The 23,578-nt window shown below is 37.7% G+C and overlaps 2 protein-coding genes and 1 pseudogene across 2 annotated transcripts; 1 reads left to right on the forward strand and 2 right to left on the reverse strand.

Annotated features, from left to right (window-relative positions):
• Positions 1–4,323: 4,323 nt before the first annotated feature.
• LOC143542881 (cytochrome P450 76T24-like) lies at positions 4,324–11,244 on the forward strand. Its single transcript, XM_077035354.1, has 3 exons — positions 4,324–4,925; positions 9,576–10,025; positions 10,558–11,244. Exons 1-3 carry the CDS (start codon positions 4,479–4,481, stop codon positions 11,158–11,160), a joined length of 1,500 nt encoding a protein of 499 aa, XP_076891469.1. The 5' UTR covers positions 4,324–4,478; the 3' UTR covers positions 11,161–11,244.
• A 64-nt stretch (positions 11,245–11,308) lies between these two features.
• On the reverse strand, positions 11,309–14,098 carry LOC143542880 (small ribosomal subunit protein mS80 (rPPR6) pseudogene; annotated as a pseudogene).
• A 1,158-nt stretch (positions 14,099–15,256) lies between these two features.
• Positions 15,257–22,905, reverse strand: LOC143542882 (brefeldin A-inhibited guanine nucleotide-exchange protein 2-like). The gene is made up of 11 exons (XM_077035355.1): positions 21,546–22,905; positions 20,065–20,382; positions 19,630–19,987; positions 19,130–19,552; positions 18,759–19,042; positions 18,400–18,673; positions 17,827–18,323; positions 17,407–17,728; positions 16,969–17,320; positions 16,248–16,882; positions 15,257–16,097 (listed from the first exon to the last, which is right to left on the reverse strand). The coding sequence occupies exons 1-11, from the start codon at positions 22,736–22,738 to the stop codon at positions 15,486–15,488; spliced, it is 5,268 nt and encodes a 1,755-aa protein (XP_076891470.1). The 5' UTR covers positions 22,739–22,905; the 3' UTR covers positions 15,257–15,485.
• Between the last annotated feature and the right edge of the window lie 673 nt (positions 22,906–23,578).

The raw sequence follows: 23,578 nt of genomic DNA on the forward strand, positions 1-23,578 counted from the left end.
GAAACTGTATCCCTTAGAATATTAAGGAAGTTTTTTGTATGGGAGTCAAATTAATTCTTGATATAAAAGTTCGTTTTGCAATATTACTGTCTGGCATGACGTCTGCCTCTACAACCCAAGTACCCAATGATTTAACTTGTAGCCTTGTCCCATTACATAAACCGTTTTTCTAACTAGTGTTAGTAGTAACATAATTGGAGTTCTTTTTTCTTTTTCTTTTTTTAATATCAATTGTTGATTTGGAATATATTCAAGGTAATTTTAGCCCATTAAAAACATCATATGAATATAATCACTAGCAGTGGAACATCCTGCATCACATTAATCCATCCATCAAAAATACGAAATTCGTTTCCAAACTTTCCAAGCCTTCCGAAGGTTAGGATCTTCGGCATATATATGCAATAAAGTGTTGCTAAACGAAATACCAAATTCGTCTACAACATAAGCCTATGGCAAAGACTGCATTAAAATTAAAATAAAAACTCTTAGAAATGTATTTAAGAAAAACAAATTAATAACAAAGATATTACTTATATGTGTAAATTCTGAGACTTTGTTATTAGAAGGCAAACAAATTTAGACCAAAACGCATATTTTGTATTTCATGCTAGTTATACATTTTGTATTACAGAACGGTTTGATATGATTAATCGCAAGCCATGTCACGCTCCGGTTGATACGTCCACTAAGCTTAGTGCCACTGCTGGGAATCTTCTCCCAGATGGTTAAATATTGTATGCAGTTCAGCAGGCTTGTTTGTATATGCATGCCCGCATGACTCTCATTTCGGATTTGTGAAACGAATTCTCCAATACAGCTTAGTAGCACCATTGATTATGGTATACGTCTTGTCCCGGTTACAACCGAAACTTTGACCAAGTTCATTCTCTAGGTCTTCCAAACGACAACCTTCTATTTCACGATCTAGTATGGAGGCTGAATACCGAAGTGTGGTGAATACCGTGGCAGAAACTACTTGGATTCACAATTTACTAACTAAACTTGGTGTTGTATTACGAAAGGCCACATTCGTCTATTGCGATAATGTGTTTGTAGTGTATTTATTCCATAACTCAGTGTATCATCAACGAACAAAGCATGTTGAAATTGACTTTCATTGTGTTCACAAGAAGGTTCGTCTAGTCATGTTCGGGTATTACATGTCCTGTCATCCATTCAATATGCTGACGTCTTTAGCAAGGGGTTGTATCGACAATTATTTCAGGAATTAGAGCTAGTTTAAGCGATCAGTAGAATCCCGCTCAAACTGCTGGTAAAAGATTATATATGAAGAATATATATTAGACTCATATTATAAGTAAAATATATTTACGTATTTATCTAATGATCTAGTTTCCTTTTCTCTTAAATTGCTTCCCTATTTAAAGGTTTACACAATTAATAATAAACACACAAATATTGAAATCATATGTGTGATTAAGTTTATTATGTTAACTAGGGTTTTCCCCGGCGCATTGCACCGGAACAGGTTGGTAAAACCCCGGTGGTGGTAACCCAAGTGTTGTCGGTCTCGGGTGTTAAGACGGTATGTCGACACAAACTCGGTGGGTTTTGGTTATGTTTGTTATGGAACCGGAACAAAATATAAACCAAAAAATTACAAAATTTGAGGTAGACCAGTGGGTGATGTCGATAAGTTTTTAATAAAACTCAGGCGTTAGTAAAACTCGAGCGTTGTTGACCCCATGAGGTGAGTCTATGCAAATTTAGTTGGTTAACGTCATGTTTTGCTACAGTACCGAAACTAAAACAAAAATAAGAATAGAGAAAAAAAAAGAAGAATAGGAAACAAAACAAAATTGACATTTGGTTGGTTTTCATTGCGTTCATTACGGTACCATAACTAAAACAAAATGCGGTATGTTAGTCTACGTAAATTCGGCTGGGTTTCGATAACTTCGTTACGGTAACAGAACTAAAAAAACAAACAAATTGGCATTCGATAAGTTGTTATTACGTTCGTTATGGTAGAAGAACTAAAAAAACAAAATTTAAAACAAAACAAAACAAAAAGAAAAAACAAAAATCCTAATATCAATATTATGGTAGAAGAACTAAAAAAACAAAATTTAAAACAAAACAAAACAAAAAGAAAAAACAAAAATCCTAATATCAATATGGTGTTTGCCCAATAGGGACTTTACAACACCAAAGTTCTTAATTATTATTATTAGATAATAGATAATATATCAAATTAACCTAAAATTTAGTTGGTCGTTATACGTGAGTACGTAATACACTATAAATATATAATGTCACTAAGAAACAGTCACTCCAACCTCAACACACAAACCTATGAAATATTGTAATTGTACTTATAAAACGTTACGAGTTATTCAAATGAATAATATTATCTGTGATTTTATTCAAATGGAACCTAAAGCGGAAACACAAAGTCACCTACTTTATCAAATTAATAATATTATCTGTGATTTCAAATGAATAATATGATATGATAATGTGGTGTTGACGTTCGAGTTGTCTCAGCGTGTGGTAGTTGGGAAAGTTGAATTATGTACCAAAATTTCACCTAATTTTGACAAAAAGTCATGTTTGATGAGATCATGGATGATGATTAATTGATTATGATGTCTTTAGAGAGGTTTTTACCCATATACCGTAGAAAACGATAAACAAATATATTTTAAGAAACTTTATCCTTATCCAGTTGAACATGTTTCTTGCCAAGCTAGTAATTCTAGTGGTATATTGGTTTTTTATTTATCTCAGTTATCATTTTTTTCTTCGGTTGTCGGTCGTAACTAATAAATTAGTTGTTGACGGACACTATCCATTAACTCATTTGTTCCCAACGGTGCACGACTAAGAGAATCCTAATGTCGTTACTTGCAGATCACCAGAAAAACGTTTTTGGCCGGAAAAGTCACATTTTTTTGCCGGAAAACTCAACCTGACACCGCCACGGCGCCACCAGCACCAATTAACTCACCACCACTACTTGAGCACCACCAACTGATTCCATTGATGGTTTTTAGGGTTCTTGTGATCTTAATAATTGGGGCTTTTTTTAAAGGTCCGATACAAGGTTACGAAAATATGAGATATGAAAATGTTGAGCTTTTCGGAAAAAAATGTGAGTTTTCCAGCCAAAAACGTTTTTCCAGCGACTTGCAACTAATGACGTTAAAATTTTGTTAGTTGTGGACTGTTGGGAACAAATATGATAAAAGGTGGGATCATTATCAGCCAATTTATTAGTGGCAGCGACCAAAATATGATAGTTAAGACTAATAAAAACTCACACACCAATCTAAATGAATATCTGACAAATAAGTATTCATCGTCCACAACTTCCCTTCTATAACTACTTTTCATGTGTTATCTTCTCTGGTTTAAAGAAATAAATAACAAAACCACTTAATTTTTGGATGTACTCACATGAAGTGTGTAACGTCCTGAAAATTTCGATTCAAGTGTTGACAACTTAGAAAAGATGATGGACTACAAAAATTCCTAAAAATATGTTATGGAGAATGTGAAATAAGAAAAATGTATTCATCCCACGTTAAAGAAAGAAGTGGATTATTCCTTGCTTATCTATAATCACAGACAACAACATGATTACTTATTACTTTATGCAGACGTATTATAGTCATCGCTCTTGCCTCTACGTTGTTACAATCCATTTTAAATACTCTGTCACGAGAATTTGCCATGACTAATTTGGGGGATCTACATCATTTCTTAGGCGTTACTACTATTCAGATGTTAATGCTCTAGTTGATAGTAATACATGTGATATTCTGGAACGGGCCACTATGGCTAATCGCAAGCGAAGTCACGCTCTAGTTGATACATCCACTAAGCTTAGTACCACCGCTAGGAATCTTCTTCCAAATGATTAAATATTGTATGTTGCTCGGGGCTCCTCAGTATCTCACGTTTAGTTGTCCAGATATTACGCATGCGCTTCAGCAAGTTTGTTTGTTTGTCAAGAAAAGAGACAATCAATGACGAAAATAAACACAAAACTTAATAATAAACAAAAAGACACAACAAATTTTTTCACTTACCATTGTGTGTGTTTTTTTTATGAGAACGAGAAAGACGGTGGAAATATTTTTGTGTTTTTATTTTCTTTGTGTTTTTATTAAATTTTGAGTTATGATTTTTTATTTATTTTTCTTTAAATTTTCTTAAGGTTTTCTTTTTAAAGAATTTCTTAAATTTTGAGTTATGATTTTTTTTAGAATAACTTGATCCGTAAAATAAAATATATATGTGTATTTATCTATTAATCTATAGTTTCCTTTTCTCATTTTAAATTGCTTCCTTGCTTAAAGGGTTTACACAACTAATAATAAATACACAAATGTTGAAATCATATGCTCTATTAAGTTTATTATTTATTATGTTGGTCGTTAACGTGACACACTATAAATATATAGTGTCATTAAGAAATATTAACTCATAACCTCAACACAAACAAACCTATGGATTATCTATCCTCTTTTCTTTTGTTTTCTTTCCTCCTAATATTAGTCTATTTCATCAACATCTCTAAGCGTCACAACTCGCGGCTTCCACCTGGACCGTACCCTTATCCAATAATCGGTAACCTTTTACAGCTTACCAACAACCCACACCGAGATCTAGCCACACTCTCTAAACGTTATGGCCCTTTAATGTCACTTAAGCTCGGATTTAGAACAACTATAGTTATTTCATCAGCTGGTATGGCTAAAGAGTTTTTAAAAACACATGACCGGTCGTTCTCTGGCCGATCAACTCGAGACACTGCCCGAGTGGTGGACCAAGATAAACACTCCATGGGGTGGTTGCAGCCTGGAGATCATTGGCAAAAACTACGTCGAATAGTAAAAGAATATTTGATCTCTATACAACATCTAGATGCTAGTGAACTCCTACGAAGGCAAAAGGTACGAGTCGATCGACTAACAAACTTTTTATGTTAAATTTATGCTTTTATATATTACGTTTAGTTGTATAAAAATTGGACCATTCATTTATTATTAAAAGTTAAAAATAAATTGATATAGTTGTGAACTTGTAAAAGATGAAAATGATTTTTTAATCAATATTTTCTACGTTTTCTATCCTGATAAGTTTCGTAGACATGTGTAGATCATAGACTTAAAATAGATTCACATATTTTTTAATCAATATTCGTCCCTTTCCTTCTCTCAAAATACAAAACTAATCTAATTTTCTCTCATTCTTAACTAAATAATATTTTTTATACTGTCGAAACACGAAATGAAATCTGACCTGATCCATGACGATGTTTCCACGGATTTTGAGATGAACGAACCACGTCTTGATCTTCTTCTTCAGCTGCTTGAGACCTGCAATGGTTTTTCGGGGGTGTGGAGGTGACTGCTAAGAAATCCCGAGGATCTCTTGTTTACAGACACAAAAAAGTGGTGGTGGCTCTTATTGAGCATGACCCTGAATAAGGAGGTGGAGACCTCCTTATATAGAGAGCCTCATGGCCACCATCATGGTACCCTAATGGGCCTAGCCCAGTTAGGGTTACCTCCACAAAACCCCCTCAGCCCAATAACATTGTATTAGTCCATGTAATAAAATAAGCCAAACATAATAGATTTAGGGTCGTAAAACCGGGTTTTAGTACCATACCCCTACAAGCCCCCCAAGTCCAGCGTTGCTCCTGGGCGCGCAAGCGTCTAGGTGGAGCGCTGGACTTTATAAGGTGTGTTAGGCCATGAGGCGGTTTTTTTTCCCTTTTCTTTGGCCTTGTCTTTATTGTCTTTGAGTTTTGGGAGATTTTCTTCATGATGGTGACGTGTTGAGGTCTTGCGCATAGGCTCTGGCTTGCGCGAGTTGCGGCTTACGAGCTATAATAATAATGAAGCTTGCGCGTGAGGCGACTTACGAGCTATAATAATAATAGCAGCTTGCGCGCGAGGCGTCTTATGAGCTGTGAGAATAATAAAGCTTGCGCGCGTGGCGTCTTACGAGCTATGAGAATAATAACAGCTTGCGCGTGAGGCGTCTTATGATCTGTATGAATAATAACAGCTTGCGCGCGAGGCGTCTGTATGAATAATAAAGCTTGCGCGCGTGGCGTCTTACGAGCTATAAGGACAATAACAGCTTGCGCGCGAGGTGTCTTATGAGCTGTAATAATAGTGGAGCTTGCGCGTGAGGCGGCTTACGAGCTATAAGAATAATAACAGCTTGCGCGCGAGGCGGCTTATGAGCTGTATGAATGATAAAAGCTTGCGCTCGAGGCGTCTTACGAGCTATAAGAATAATAACAGCTTGCGCGCGAGGCGTCTTATGAGCTGTATGAATAATAAAAGCTTGTGCGCGTAGCGTCTTACGAGCTATAAGAATAATAACAGCTTGCGCGCGAGGCGTCTTATGAGCTGTATGAATAATAAAGCTTGCGCGCGTGGCGTCTTACGAGCTATAAGAATAATAACAGCTAGCGCGCGAGGCGTCTTATGAGCTGTAATAATAATGAAGCTTGCGCGTGAGGCGGCTTACGAGCTACTTTATGTCCCGCGCCACGCGCTGATGTTGCATGCGCGTGCGCGTAGACTTTATATCCCGCGCCGCGCGCAGATGTCGCATGCGCGTGCGTTAGACTGTGATATGTGTGAGCATGTGATGCGTAAGCATGTGTAATATGCGTGAGCATATGTGATGCGTGAGCATATGTGGTGCGTGAGCATGTGGTATGAGGATTCCCAACCTTTAAGTATGGCGTGTAGCCATATGGGATATCATGAGGATTCCCAACCTTTAGACATGGCGCGTGGCCATATGGGATATTATAAGGATTCCCAACCTTTAAGTTTGGCGCGTAGCCATACGGGATATTATGAGGATTCCCAACCTTGAAGTTTGGCGCGTAGCCATACGGGATATTATGAGGATTCCCAACCTTGAAGTTTGGCGCGTAGCCATACGGGATATTATGAGGATTCCCAACCTTGAAGTTTGGCGCGTAGCCATACGGGATATTATGAGGATTCCCAACCTTGAAGTTTGGCGCGTAGCCATACGGGATATTATGAGGATTCCCAACCTTGAAGTTTGGCGCGTAGCCATATGGGATATTATGAGGATTCCCAACCTTTAAGTTTGGCGTGAGGCCTGATGCGCGCATGCACGGCGATGGAGTGGTGACTCGCGAGTGCGCGTGCATGGCGGAGGTCTCTTGCGCAAAACCCACATGGTGGTTTCCGCGGTGGCACATGCACGGCTGCGGAATGAGAACCCGCGGGCGCGCGTACATGGCGGCGGAATGGTAATTTTTGGATCTGCAATTTAAGAGTTAGACCTGCAATTTTAAACCTAAAATCCAGGTCTGTAATCTAGATCTAGATCTGTAAATCAGATCTTGGTAGATCTGAAGCTCGGAGCAGATTTAAAACCATCACAGATCCGGAGACTTGATCATTCGAGTCCGGCAGTTTCTTTTCGCACAGATCTGGAAGCCACTTTTAGATCTATGGATCTTTTTGAGCTTTAATAGAACAAGTCTTGAAGCCTTTTTCTGTAAACTTCCAAATCTGGGTTTTTCCTGGGAGAGATCTGACAGCCGAGATGAAGATCGAAGGGTAGTTCGTTGCCGTCCCATGGATGGCGCCAATGTCGAAACACGAAATGAAATCTGACCTGATGCATGACGATGTTTCCACGGATTTTGAGATGAACGAACCACGTCTTGATCTTCTTCTTCAGCTGCTTGAGACCTGCAATGGTTTTTCGGGGGTGTGGAGGTGACTGCTAAGAAATCCTGAGGATCTCTTGTTTACAGACACAAAAAAGTGGTGGTGGCTCTTATTGAGCATGACCCTGAATAAGGAGGTGGAGACCTCCTTATATAGAGAGCCTCATGGCCACCATCATGGTACCCTAATGGGCCTAGCCCAGTTAGGGTTACCTCCACAAAACCCCCTCAGCCCAATAACATTGTATTAGTTCATGTAATAAAATAAGCCAAACATAATAGATTTAGGGTCATAAAACCGGGTTTTAGTACCATACCCCTACATATACATTTATCATTACTTTTATCTCCTTATTCATTTACAACTACTTTCAAAATATATTAAAAAATTATATGGTTTTACAAGAACTTTTCAAATATACAAAAAAATCACTGCATTTTCACTCTCATCTACTCACAACACCTTAAATCACTTCCTATATAATGAAAACCATAGTCACTAAATTTGATGGACGGATTGTGAACGCTCTAAGATAATGAGAAATTCTTTAGACACCCTCATTTAGGAGGGACGACACCCTCTATACATCGCATATATTGTTATATGCAACATATAGAGAGATGTCCCCCACACCCCCACCCAAAAGTGACATTAATTAAAAGTTATATGACGTGTGTAGAGCTATACATTGCATATGGACACGTATATTTTTTCTCTGTGTTTTTGTTTTTGTATTATTAATCTTTTAAAAAATCATTTTTTAATACAATTGTCGTTATCAACAGGCTCGAATTCAAAGTTACATTGGAACAATATAAATAAAACGATATTTATATAAATATATATACAACCATTACAACAAGTTCATACATATAAAACAAAATGTAGAAATCTATATAAGCGACACCATTTGGATGCGGTTGCATCTGTCATGATGCTCGCCTGAAACTGCATACAGGGGTAAGTCTGTAACTCCACATCCCCCTCGATGTAGACCGGTGCTAGTGTATGTGGCATCGCCTGATCTTGCTGCTCCATCTCATTTTTTTTAAGATTAATTAATATTTTTTAATAAATTAGTATATAAAAAAAGTATTAATATTATTTTTAATAAAACTATTAAAAAGTATTAATCAAAAAAATTAGTTATTATATTTGATTAATTATTTTTAAAAGTTGTTAATTAAAAAACTAATAATAAAAAATTATTAAATTAAAAAAAGATTAATTGGTTATTTATTAAAACAGTTTAAAATACATGGCTATACGCGACGTATAATGGAGAGCACTGTAATTTTTTTGCATGATATCTCTAGCAGGACCCTTAATAATATATGAATACACGTAACTTTACGCCCATATTCACATAGATCTTCACGTGTATTTAAATAACCATGATGTATTATAATGGTCATATAAAAATCTTAAAATAAATATTAAAACAAAAGGTTCTCACAGTTCTCACATTGATTAGTTATAGTTTTGAAGCCTAAGTCACATATATAGCCGGTTTATGTATAAAAAGTTATCATCCATGAAGTATGTGAAGAGGATACATGACGCAAGATGTCTATTTTAGGGCAAGGTTATATGTGTCCATAAAATTATAAGTAGTTTTAGACAAGCCTTATAATGATTTGGACACATCATTATATTCACACTTCTTTCATGGATGATACCTTAACAACTTGGACATATCGATGTACATTAAATGAACTGACGTCCTTGGTTAAACGCATGTAACTAGTTTAGACACGTGGTACTAATTGGATAACTTAAACGCATCGTTGTAGCTAGCTTAGATCGATTGCTTTTGATTTTTAAGAATACACAATTGTAATTCATATTTGATTGCGGTTCTAGGTACAAGAACTTCTTGATCATGTTAATCAATGTTGTACAACAGAAAAGGCTGTCAACATAGGTGGAGTTGCATTCACAACGTCAATTAATCTTCTCTCAAACATCATGTTTTCTACGAATTTTGCCCAATATGACTCTGAGTCCGCACAAGAATTTAAGGACGCGATACGGGCTTTGATGGAAGTTTTAGGGAAGAATAACATAGCCGATTTTTTCCGGTTTCTTAAACCATTTGATCCACAAGGATTAGTGAAGCACGGAAATATTTATGGCAACAAAATATTATCTGTAATTGATAGGATCATCGATCAACGGTTGCAAACAAGGTCGGGTTCATCATCATATGAGAGTGTTACATCAACAAACAACGATGTTTTGGATTCGCTTCTTAACCTCCACCTAAAAGATGAAACTGAGTTTAGTCGAGATGACATGAGGCATTTGTTTTTCGTAAGTACATAACGGTAGGATGTCATTATGGTAGTTACGTCAATGGCGAAGGATAGTGAGGGCCAAGGGTGGCCCCGTCCCCTTTTTTTGCGTGGTAGTTTAAATTTACCCGTTTTTTCGCCCAACAAATTTTATACATTGTGTAAAGTGTCCCGTTTTTTTTTACCGAAAGCCCCCCCCCCCCTCGTTTATAATTTTTTTTAGATACCTTTTACCCCCCCCCCCACCCCCCCCCCCCCCCCCGGGGCGCAGTTCTCGTCCAAGCTTCGCCATTGACTCACATTATATATCTTTTAGACTAAGAAATGAAGAATGCATGGACATTTTCATTTACTAGTAAATGGAGATTTTTTATATATAAAAGTGGGTGTTCTATTAAAACAGTTTACATGTCTGAAAAAGTTCTTCATTTATGCAAACTGTTTTAGTTTTATTATTATACTTTTAAATCAAGTACACGAACCAGATAGTTAATATTTTTTTCTTTTCTAGATATTGGGCCTTATATTTAGTAATTCATGAACTATCGTAGGAAAATTTAATTGCGGGAACTGATACAACATCAAGCACAATGGAATGGGCCATGGCCGAGCTTATTCGTAACCCAGATAAAATGGAAAAGGCCCGATCAGAGATCAAACTCATGGAAGGCAACAAGAATACGAACGACCCGGATTTCTCTCAACTCACTTACCTACAAGCAATTATAAAAGAAACTTTGCGATTACATCCTCCTGCGCCTTTACTTATCCCTCGCCGAGCGATACACGAAACAGAAATCCAAGGTTTCATCGTGCCTAAAAATGCACAAATCTTCATTAATGTTTGGATGATAGGGCGAGACCCAAAAGTATGGTCAAACCCAGAAACTTTCATGCCGGAGAGGTTTCTAGACCTTAAAACCGACTACAAAGGTCAAGATTTCGAGCTCATACCATTTGGTGCTGGGATTAGAATATGTCCGGGATTGAATATTGCTCATAGAATGTTACCTATGGTGTTGGGTTCGTTGATTCAGAAGTTCGATTGGAAGTTAGAAGGAAACATGAGAGGACAAGATTTAGACATGGGTGAGAAGTTTGGTCTCACCATACAAAGAAGTATACCATTGAAGGCCATTCCAGTCAGAGTTTGATTGTTTCTAAAGTAGTGCTTATGTTGTCTAATTAAAAATAATAAGTATGAATCATAAGTGTTAGCAAATGATTTGTCAAATAATGTCGAACTAAATATTAATGTACTCGATATTAAATTTCTAATGAATTTGTGAAGTATATAATTTTCCAGGTACCTAAAGCTGAAACAGTCTAATAGATTCCAAGTAGCAGATTATATTGTGGCGTTGATCATCGAGTGGCCATGAGATTGTAAGAGTTTATGCCGTAAGATTAACATTATGGAGAACATGTGGGGAGGATTTTAACGTCAAATTGACCAACGATATTGTGACCCTGACCTTAAAGATGCCTGCATAACTTATCGTTTGTTTCTACAGGGTTGTGCATTCGACTTTTAACATGGTTATGTTCTCTTTGTTTGTCATTGTCATAAAACTGAGAACATATTTCATCAGGGAGTCAAAGATGCAGATTCAGGTTTTGACTGCCGAAACTATATAATGTGATCATCAAGTGTTTGTAATTCTTAAATCGATTAAAATTACTACAGATTATTCATCTTCCAAAACTTGATCTTTCAGATTTATAATGGGTTATCAATTATAATCTAAGTTTTAGACAAGATGTCGCAAAAACTATTAAGCAATCAATCATGTAAATGTCTACAAAAAATGCACAAATAATTTCCAACATTCAGATAAACAAAAGGTCCACTATGGGAGATATCAAGGACAAACAGATAAACCAAGTCACCGAAATAAAATACTACAAATTCTTCGTCTTCCAAACCTGCCAGCGCAAGCTGAGTTTTACCCGATCCCATTGATAGCAGGGTATTGTTGGAACCCATTAGTTTTCTGGTAACGGGTTATCATGGTAACCAAAAAAAAAATATTAAAAACTGTCCGCCCTTGTTATTGTTTGATGGTTAATTGCTAAAAACCTAACTAAAGGGGAAATCTTTGTTGCAAAGTAGAAACATTTCTTTCTGTTGAACCTTATAAGGATCTAGAAAACAAAAAAACAAGATTTGACATACCTTCTTCATGGTACAGAACAACTACCAAAAAGACAAAAACTTTAAGCTGCAACACTCGTTTCTTTGCTCCCTTTTCCCTCTTCTTCCAACTCCTTAACCGCTCTTATAAGTGACTTTGTAATCCCATTAAGATGCAATCCCTTCTTGGTCATTTCCTCCATTAACTTCTCTGCCATTACCCAATCCGCAGCTTTCAAGCAAAGCGATTGAATCAGTTTATTATACTCATCAGTATTAGGCCGAACCCCATACTCTTCCATCTCCTCCAATAACTGCACAGCCTTTTCAAACTGTTCAAGTTTACAATACCCACGAATAATCGTATGATAAATAACAGGTGTCAGCTTGCAGTGATTCTTTTTAGCCTCGGTTAACATCTTGGCAGCTTCTTCCATTTCACCACCCTTAACGTACCCACTCATAATCACACTGTAAGCAAACACATCAGGCTTGAGTCCCCTATTTTCCATCATCCTCATAACCTTTATAGCTTCTGTTAAATCTCCCGACTTTGAAAGTGCATTGATAACCGTATTAAAGATTGCATTTCCAGGTGGAGGCCCGTTATCAATCATTCTCGACAACAACGCTTTTGCCCCTTCGATATCATTAACTCTGCACAACCCTTGAATGACACAAGCAAACTGCTTGATTGCATACTTCTGGTTCTGTATATCATCCAGCATCTTCAACGTAAAGTGAACCGAATCAAAATCGTTCTTCTTTCGGTCACATAACGAAGTAATCAAAAAGTTAATAGGCAGTTGAGGTGGATATCTTTGTTTCTCCTTCGCTGCCAAATAAACAGAATGAGCTTCTTTCACCATCCCGCCTTAACACAAATAATAAATAACATCCCCAACTTTCCCTGCTTCCGGTAACTTTCCTTCACTAACCATCCTCTCACAAACCAAACCAACACGATCATAAATCGATCGCCTGCAAAGCGCTTGAACAGTATAATAATAAGTATCCACATTCGTCTCACAACCCAAGTCTCCAAACTTGTTAAAAACCTCGAACCCAGCCATCCCTTTACCTAACCTCGAAAACAACGATATCAACACATTAAGCATCTCACTACTCACAACACTGTTATCCTTTTCCCCAATCTCCTTAACCAAATCCCATAACTTATACGCAACCTACTTTTTCAACTCATTCGAAACCGCTCTCACGAGCGCATCTAACGACCTCGTAGTAACCGGAACCGCAGCCCACTTAAAGAAACCAATCAAATTCTCCCCCGAAACATCCGAAGCTTCCAACACTTTCACCACAAACTCTTCGCTTATATTCAAATTCATTTCGTCAAGACTAGACTCTAACGACCTCGTAACAACATCCACATCCACGTCATCACCTTTACTCTCAAGCAAAGCTATCACTCTCTCTAACTCATCAACATCAATGTTAACCTCATTAGTTTCACCGTTAACCGGCTCCACCGATTCCTGATTCATGGAATCTGTATCTTCGATATCGAACACGCTTTTAACCTCATCGACACTCTCACTCCATATCTCTCCCATATTAAAACTATTATTATTACTTTCAATTTCATCAGCAATCATATCACTATCATTATTATTAATATTATTATTATCAGTAATTATTGAATCTGTGGAGGTGGAACTGAAGAGTCTAATAACATACGATTGTGGAAATGAACCTATGGATCTGAAACTATTATCCGTACGGCAATTGGAAGCTAGGGTTTGAAGATTGTGTACCTGAGAATGCGATTGTGAGACTCGTTTGACGGCGGATCGGAATCTGCGAGCTGTAATGACTCTTGATCGCCACATTTTGGTGTATTGGATTTGATAGAGTGTGTATGTGTGTGTGATGGTTGAAGGAGAATTGTAAAACCCTAATTATTTGGGGGTGTTTTAGGTTTTAGGATTTGAGTGTCAGTGGGTCGGGTCCGTGATTTCAATTATTATATTTTGGTTGTTTTCTGTTTTAACTAATGAATTGGCTAATAGCGACCTTGACTTTCATCATATTTGTTCTCAACAATACGCGACTAACAGAATTCTAATGGCGTTAGTTGTAGGTAGTCAGAAAAACGTTTTTAGTCAAAAAAAACTCAACATTTTCGTCCCTAACATCTTTGTAACCTTGGATCGAACTTATAGGAACTTTTTTCTAGTAAAATCTCCAATTATTGAGGTCATTAGAACCCCAGAACCATCGTCGAATTCAATTGGTGGTACTCAAGTGATGGTGGTAGGTTGGTGGTGAGTCGGTGGTGTTCAGGTTGAGCTTTCTGGCAAGATAATGTGACTTTTCCGGCCAAACGCGTCTTTTCGACGAACTGCAAGTAACGACGGTAGATTCTGTTAATTGCGGACCGTTGAAAACTAATATGTTAAAAGATGGGACCGTCATAAGCCAATTCATTAGTTGAAACCAACAACGAACAAAATATGATAGTTAAGATTAATAAAAACCAATACATCTTTAAAATAATAATAATAATAATTAAAAATATAAACTTTCTGTTTTTTATGGTACAACTAAGAAAAGTACTAAAATTTAAAATTATGTTATTTGACTTTTAAAGAACTTAGATTTAATCATATATATAAGTCAACAATGATGGTTATTCTTCTTTTACCCTTTAAAGTTTCAATCTTATTATATCAATATCAACTAAGATCTTCTCACCACTTAACATTAACCATTTAAGGGTATTAGGGACGTAGCTCGTGTACCAAAATAGGTTAGTATGGCTAACGCGGGTACACCTTCACCGACAATTTGGGTAGTGCAATGGTTATAGCATTTCGGGTTGTGCTACCCAAGTCTTCATGTGTGAGTGTGCAATGATTTAAAATGTTGTGTTTGTATTACCGCCACCATCAATTTGGATAGTTGTAGGTAAATATGAAGTGTAAGCTAGCGATTGGTGGTTGCATTCAGGTAATAGGTGGAGCACCTCGGAATCTATAACACTCAATGAGGAAACAGACCAGCATCTCATCACCAGTCGCAACGAGAAAGGGCAGCCGGATTGTACATTCGAGAAGGCGACATAGGATAAACACGCCACCTTACACTCTAACAATGAAACAAACCACCATCTCTAAGAACCCACCAGAAAGTCGAATTAACTACCATGTTATAAAGAAGGCTGTAATTTCTATATCAAAACCAAAAAATACGCAATACTTATTACATCATATGAAAATTCATCACCAAGATACAACAAAACTCCTTACCCAACCTATCGATCTCTAAACTAGAGAATAACGGTATTATAACACACAAACTTAAACATAAACATCCCTTACACTATCAACATGACCGGAGCAGAACTGGTCCAACTGAAGAACTAAGCATTTCACTAAGAGCCACCGGGATATCACTGGACCCATGTTCGCACCTAATCAAGCTTGAAAGCAGAGGGAAATAGCTAGCCAGATGCTTCTCAAACAAAGACTCGCCCAAACCAGATATAGCTTGTAAGGTTACAACAATAACAGGAGCACGAGCCGCCAATTCTCCCTTTTTACCAGACCCCAGCGGTATCAGCCACTGAGGGTGGACCCCAGACGACCCCTCGTTCGTATTTGCAGGAAGTGCTAGTTCTATGTAGGATTTTAAAACTTCCTGGCAAAGGGAAACGAGAGACGACTCCACTTTTGATTCGTCGTAAAACGGAGGCTTATCGATTGCAAGATTTTGTACAAATGTTAAGCAGATTTGGTATGATTCGATTTCGAGGCGTAATAATGGTGGATCTTGCATTTGTGTCATGGGTTGAAAGTCTAGTAATTTGGCGCGTAATGTGGCGTCGGTGTTTATTTTGTGAGCATGGTCTGCCACTGTGTGCACTGCATCAAATAAAACCATGGTGTTCTTTGCTGATAGAAGATGTCTATACCCGCTGTAAATGTCTGTTATCGCCTGACAGATTTAAAAATATTAAGTGATTTTATATAACACAAACCGAGCTACATCTGGATAATGGGTAAGCGAGCTACATATGATTATTTAAACAATATTATGATTATAATAAGAATGTTTAATAAGCATATAACTATATAGTATATATACCTGGATCAACAAAAGTTGAACTGCAGCGTGGCACTTGGCATCAGAAATGGCAGCATGTAAACGACTCTTCTGCACGTTCTCCAAATTGTCGCCATCACTTTGTGCTAATGAAACATCTTCATACTTCAAGTTGATAATATCTTCATTAAGAACAATTGAGAAATCTGGAAGTGTTGCATCAGCCGCTTCCTTAAGTGACAAAACCACTTCAAGCCATTTATCATCCGTGAAGAACTCGCCAGCACTGCTCATCAAACGAACAAATGCAGCAATACCAATACCAGCAAGGCTTTGATGCGGTCGTTTAATAAAACTTACTAATAACGACAAAACCTTCTCCAAAAGTGGGTTAACGGTTTCATAAAAGTTAACAAACAGATCCATAACCAATTGGAGGGCTAGAGTACACGTCTCATACAGCCAAGAGTCTTGATCGAGCTCATCCACGTCAGCATTAGGAGAAGAGTCAGACGCGTGCCGAACATAGTCAAAGATAGGAAAGAGGACAGAATCAAACACTCTTTCCCACAATGGTAGAGTAAAATGACGACCATGGTTCCTTAATGTATCAAAAAGTACTTGGAGGGCGCTTTCTCTAATCTCGGGCCTCGGGTCAAAGCCAAGTTCAGACAAACCTGATAAGAAAAAAAACAAAACAATTATGAAAATAGATCAATAAGATGTCACCTCAGCATCAAATAATGTTAATTATTCTTCTCACCAGCCAATAATGGAAACCAGAAGTATAAATGGTCTTCCTTATCTGCCAACTCATCACGGTCGTGTTTCCCATCCTTCCCTTGCTGATGTGGCGAAAGGGACATTGAAGAGGAACCTAGATCTCCTTCAGCAAGTTTTGCAGCACAGAAACGCAAGAAATTGATGGCACTGAGACTTATATCTTTGTCAGATCTGTTATTGGTAAACGCGACCAGACAATTTACACAATCGGTAAAAGTTGTGGTTTCCGTCTCGGTAATGTATGGAAAATAATCTCGAATTATTTTCTCGATTATCTCAAACGCGAGAAGTACAATGCTTCTATGGTCATCAGAAGCTGCTGCTGTGAACACCTGATAATGTTACCATGATCAGAAATAAAACAAAATTGCACGAAAACCAAGAAAACGAGAGCTTTTATATTGTAATAGTGTAATACCATGAACATGCTTTTCCAGCCGGACTTGACATGATTGACACGCGATAAAACCATCTGAGAGACGCATCGGATTATTAGTTCTCTAATTTCCACAGCACTACTCTTGCGCATGACAATCACAAACGGCTTCATAAAATCATTCTGGAAATTGTAATTAGACAGCTCTTCTCTTTCCAAAAACTTCATGGATAGTTGCCTTAACGAGTCCATTGCAAATATTGCAATTGACAAATTCTCAGAACATCCTATAGTAACGAAAAAGTTGGAAAGCACGTTCCAGATGCTTGTCCACACGAGCCTGATCCGGTTCATGTTGTAGTGACTGAGCAAAAAAGAAAAAACAAAGATATGTTACATACAATAAAATTAAAAGCAATGCTGACATAGCAGAGCTGATGTGGCAAGGAATAAGATTCATACGCAATCTCGACTAATTTCGTGAGGCTGAATACTCTGGGATCAGATGGAGAGCGTAGCTCCTCCATAGACACTTTGCAAAGTGCTTTCACAAAGTCAACTATAGCTTCACTGTTTAATTTCTGACTTCTTGTGAATATACGGTTCATTTCTCCAACTTGTTCCAGCAAGCTTAAGTTGTTGACCAAATTGTTGACTTGTTCTGGTGTAATACCAGCAGTAACATTACCACCTATGCCAGCACTATCATATGAACCTCGTCTCATAGCTGCCGCCACCTGGTGAATCCTACCAGCTTCCTTTTTCTTAAGTACAGGAAGGATGTTTGACTTTGACTGTGATTTTTTGGATTCATTCTGATTAACAGAAAAGAAAGTGGCATCTGGTGGTGCCCCCTCTCCCAACAAATGCAAATGCTCAAATCGAGACACGCATGTGAAAATATGTTCCCATGCGTCCTGTAAGTAGTTCCCATCTTCATATGCAACTGCAACCATTGCCTGTGAAACAACAAAGATGTTAATAAGAAATTTATGACCATAAAAAGTTTTTTATGATGTCAAAAATGACACAAACCTTGATGGCCTCTATATTCTTTTGTTTAATATCTGCTGGTGAATGGAGACTAGTAAACTTTGCAAGAGATGTCACGAAAGCATCTCGATGAGTCTTCATGGACATTGCTGATGTAACATGTATTGCATACCGGAACCCTTCTAGACATTGTGAAATTACAAGGTCGTCCTCACTTTGGTCAAAAGGAACAGTAAAGGCTGCCAGCATAGGAGCCCAGCATACCTCTACCATGAATCTAAGTATAAAGACATCCGTTGCAGCATAGAAAACCGACCTACAAAATAAAAATATATGTAAAAAACATATGAAGGTTTACAATTTACACCAATTGTTCTTAATAAATAAATGTTTCATCTTACTCAGATTTTTGTGCTTTCTCTTTGAACTGTTCTTGCATGTGTTGCATAAGATCGTCACTTGTATTGTCATCACCTCTCTTGCGAACCACAATATTCAGTATACTGTCTAAACCCAAAATCCTGTTTGAATTTACAGATTGCTTCTGTTTAAGAGCTAAATCATCTTCCTTCATTTTGATTTCATTTTTAGATATTCGTTCATATAATGATTTCAGGTACTCTGCAGGCAAATCTTTTCCGTCATCTATGCCACGGTTATTTCTTATAAAATCATCAGCTGACATCTGCAAATTTACACATATGTTCAGTATTGGCAACACTATGATCACTAATAGTTAATACTTCCATTTAAGTATATCAAATGATTATACCTTATTTTTAACCATGGGATTATGAGCATCAGTATTGAGCAGTATAACAGAGTAAGCAAGAACATAGGCAGTGTCGGCACTAATAAATGCTTTCGGGTTGCATTTACAGTAACGTTCAGCAAATTTTTCCATAATTCGATCAATTTTTTGTGCCTCGCCAGGCAATCTAAATCCCCTCAGAAAAGATCTGATTGCCTCATCGAAATCCATACCTTCAAAATCAAACGAGTCAACGTATGCATGCATCACTTTCAGTGATAGATCTTCTCTTTCCCCAAGGTAATCCCCAATCAAAGTTTTATTCAAACCAGAAGCATTTTTTAGAAAATCTGCTATTTCTTCAGGCGTATTCCCCACTTTGTTCACTTTGATCAAGAATTCAATACCCTTCTTGGGCTTCCTATTAAAAAGAGATATACCTTCCTGCAATTAATCTATCTTTAGATATCTGAGAAAAATCCAGATAAAACAGAATTAAAAACAAAACTGAAAATATTAACCTGAAGTTCAAGCTTGTAAGCCCGACGTTGCTCGATTGTTGAAGCATCTGAAACTTCACTAGAAGCTTCCGAATGGGAATCTAATCCATCTGAAGGCTCATTCTCATTTGCATTTGCATTCCCATTTTCCGTGGGAGAATCTCCAGTTTCAGGATTGCTTTCAATAACTTCAAATTTCTTTTCCGAATAAGGATCGGGAATGTGCAATTGTTTGTTCATCCAGTCACCCATTGATTTTAAAATAGCAATCAAGCACTTCATTGCTTCATGTTTCAAGGCTGCATCTTGAGGTGGTAAAAGTGTAGTTGTAACACCTGGTTGGACACCTTGAGCCGTTTTAAGAAGTCCATTCACCGTCCTGTGGAAATTAAAAACTTGCCATATTTAATGCAATCCTGTTAATTATAAAGGTAACGTGAATATAAAAGGATATACCTCTCAAATATGTTGGAAGAATTGACATCACAATCATAGTTGATGAATATATCTACCAATATCTGTGAATCAACGCACAGCCTTTCGAAAAACCGCAGTACAATAATCTTCTGATGGAAATTAGGTTGGGCAACATTTTCTAAAACCCTAAGAACAATCATTGGAAAGAATACTCCAATTTCTGCTTTTAATCCAGCTCTGAATCTTGAAACTAAGCTGAAGAATATGGAACAGGAGAGCTGAAATACAATCACAAGGGTTGAAGCACTGTTCTTCAATAAAGACAGGCATAGGTACTGCCTGATGGCACCCAAGAATCTGTTCCAATAAAATAAGGAATACGTAAGTGCAAACAATTTGAAGCTGAACCGTAACAAAAAGTAACAGTTTTTAATACGATAAATAACCAACTGTGAAAGCAGGCTTAAAAGTTTCCTTGAATGAAGAATATTCTAACTTGTAACCGTTCAGGACATTGGCTTAACACGAAATATAACTTGAGTTTTAACATGTTTGAACAGAAGCAGGTAATAGTACTTTAGCCGTCGTAATTACAGCACGGTAGCACTCTAAAAGCAACCGATTCTGTGGTGCTCAACATTCTGTTTCCCTATGCTTATATCAAAAGGTTTAAGTACTTGTATAAAAGCCTAGAAGCTTAAGATGATCTATTGATTCTTGTGGCCATAACATAAGAAAAGCTGGGAAGTATTATCCTCTCATTAATCCAAACAAATTGCTAGTGGGCAAAGAAAATAGTAATTCTAAGGAAGTAAACAAAATAAACTTTTTATCAAAAACTAAAAAGAGTAACTCTAAAGCCACGACCACAAAGGAAAGAAACTGCATGCATGTATCAATGTTCTAAAAAGCGTTTGGCAGAGCTACTCAGTCGAGCTACTAGCATAGCATCTATTCACCAACTTCATTTATACTGACTCATCATAGAAACCGTTAATTACAGGGCTACAACACATCAAATATTATTGGCATAACACTTTCCTTTTATCCATCATGTTTATCAATTCACATATTTGACTTTCATCCAAAGTATTTATACACGTATTATGTTAACAAGAATAGTCTTCTACCGTGAATTACTGTTTTCTAACATAAAATGAGCTTATAAATTAAATGCCTGGAGCAGTAGAGCCCTAAACTATTCTTTAGTTTATAAAGATCGGATGCATAGTAGTATAGTAAACAATGTCTTCAACAAAACATCATATCATAAAAAGGATAACCAGTCACATAGATAAGTCTTTTGGCCTTGGTATGAAACTATTTACAAGTGAACGTTCTAAATCATATATGGTGCACTTTATTCGATAAGCCGAGTAGCCGATGCAACCAATACAAGCATTAAATCATAAACTACAAGTTCACAAAGAGCAAGCTAACTGGCATAACTTAACTAGGCTAAATTACAAGTTACTATTAACATATAAAGGAACGGAAAAACATGCGTAAGTGGTAAGTACCTTTCACTAGTTCTAAATATAGCCCCAGCATTCTCCAACAAGATCTTGAGCAGCTCCAAAGCAACAATCTTTCCTCTCATCAACTGCGGATCTGACAATGCCTCTTTTGGAGGAGTCTTCATTGACAGCTTACACAAAGCTCTAAACACCAAAAACGCATCTCTTCTCAGCTTATTCCCAATCTGCACATCCGAATCATCATCCTTCTCAGTCTCCCCATCCGCCAACTCCCCTTTCCGCCCCTCCAAAGCCGTCTTATACATACTCATCTCCCAGTACTTCGCATCCAGCATATCCTTATCCGTCGAATCCAACAAATCCGCAGGATTCGTCGACTCCGTAGTCGACGTCTTCGTCTCAAACGCTCCATTATGCGCACCACCATTCGCTCCTCCCACGGGAGTCCCCTGATTCAAAACCCCATCAATCTCCTGCATAACCTTACTAATAAACCCTTGCACAAACACCGCCATCGGCCCGTCCTCATCGCCACCCTTCTCCGGCGGATCCATCAACTCGGCCACAACAATCGGCTGCACCGGCACGGTCGACGAATCCGCCTCCATCCTCCTAAACACAATCACCAGCATCTGAATCAACGACGCCTTCGCCGTCGTCTGGTTCACCACATTCCTACTATTCAAAAACACATCATAACACGTCCTCACAATCTCCAACAAACTATCACCATGAATCCTCAACTGAATCGACGTCACCGCCGACAAAATCGTCTTCAACACCAGCAACTCCACTCCCTCATCACCTAACTCACTACACCTACACACAGACTCAATCACCTTCCCTAACAGCTTCGAATCCGGTCCACCGGACGGATCCGATTCGCCGCGTAAGCAACCGAACGCAATCAGCTTCTGTATACAATCGACCGCCGGTTCGGCGATCTTAACATCACCGGAACAGCAGGCTTTAATAAGAGGACTTAATAACAATTCAGATTCATCTAGGTTAAGTTCGTTATTACCGGAATCGAATAACACACCGGAGTGATGAGGTGAATTTGAATTAGGTGACGTGGCTAGGTCTACTTTAGGTGAATTAATGCGTTCAATTAAGGATTTGCATTCGTTACCTAATTTGGAGTGTTTACGCCATGAGCATGATTTGGTTATTTTGTCTAGGGCTGGAAGTAACACGGTGTTGATTAGACGGGTATCAGCTTCCGGAGAAGCCATCCCGTAGCTATCTCGGTTAGATCTGAGGTTTAGCTGGTGGTGGTGTACGGTGGTTTGTGGTGGCGATCTCGTAGGAGTTATAAGTGTGTGTGTAGTCGTCTGAGATGGAGTTGAGATTGAGATCTTGTAAGTTCTGATTAGTGTGATCTGTTAAAACCCTCATTTCACATTAAAGTGGAAGCGTTTAAACGGTAAGTCGGCGCAAATTCGATCTGTTTTAGTTACGTACGTTATTTTATCGGAAATAACTAGAAATGGATCAGTGTGGTGGTGTTGGTTGGTAAAACTCGATTGTTGATGATCCTGAGAATTGAGGCGGTCGGTCTATGCAAATTCGGTCGGTTTTCAATTTGTATGTTACTGGAACTAAAAAACAAACAAAAACAACATTCGGTCGGTTTTCGTTACGGTACTGTAAATAAAATGAAATGTCGCGAATCTACGCGAATTCGGTTGGTTTTCGTCACGTGCATTATGATATAGTAAAATAAAACTAATAAACAAAAATAAAATTAGCATTCGGTCGTTTTTCGTTACATTCATTGCGTACCGAAACTAAAACAAAAACAAAACACAAAATACCACTAATAAGGTGCCGCAAAGTGGTCCAATAGAGACTTTGTGGCACCAAAGTTCTCAGTTGTTACTGTTGGTAATTAATAATCAATTCACAGACTCATTGGTATCTCAATCAACAATGACTATTTTTATAAAAGGTGGGTAAGTGATAAAATGTCTCATAGCTAAGCGCCTAAGCTTAAAACCAAGTGATGTAGTGGTAACCAAACATGTGATTGGATACCCCCCCCCACCCACCCACCGTTATACACTTGTATCTAC

The sequence above is a fragment of the Bidens hawaiensis genome, unplaced genomic scaffold, assembly GCF_021521415.1.
Source record: "Bidens hawaiensis isolate Kalapana, Puna unplaced genomic scaffold, B.hawaiensis_p1.1 tig00012999_1, whole genome shotgun sequence".
Lineage (NCBI taxonomy): Eukaryota > Viridiplantae > Streptophyta > Magnoliopsida > Asterales > Asteraceae > Bidens > Bidens hawaiensis.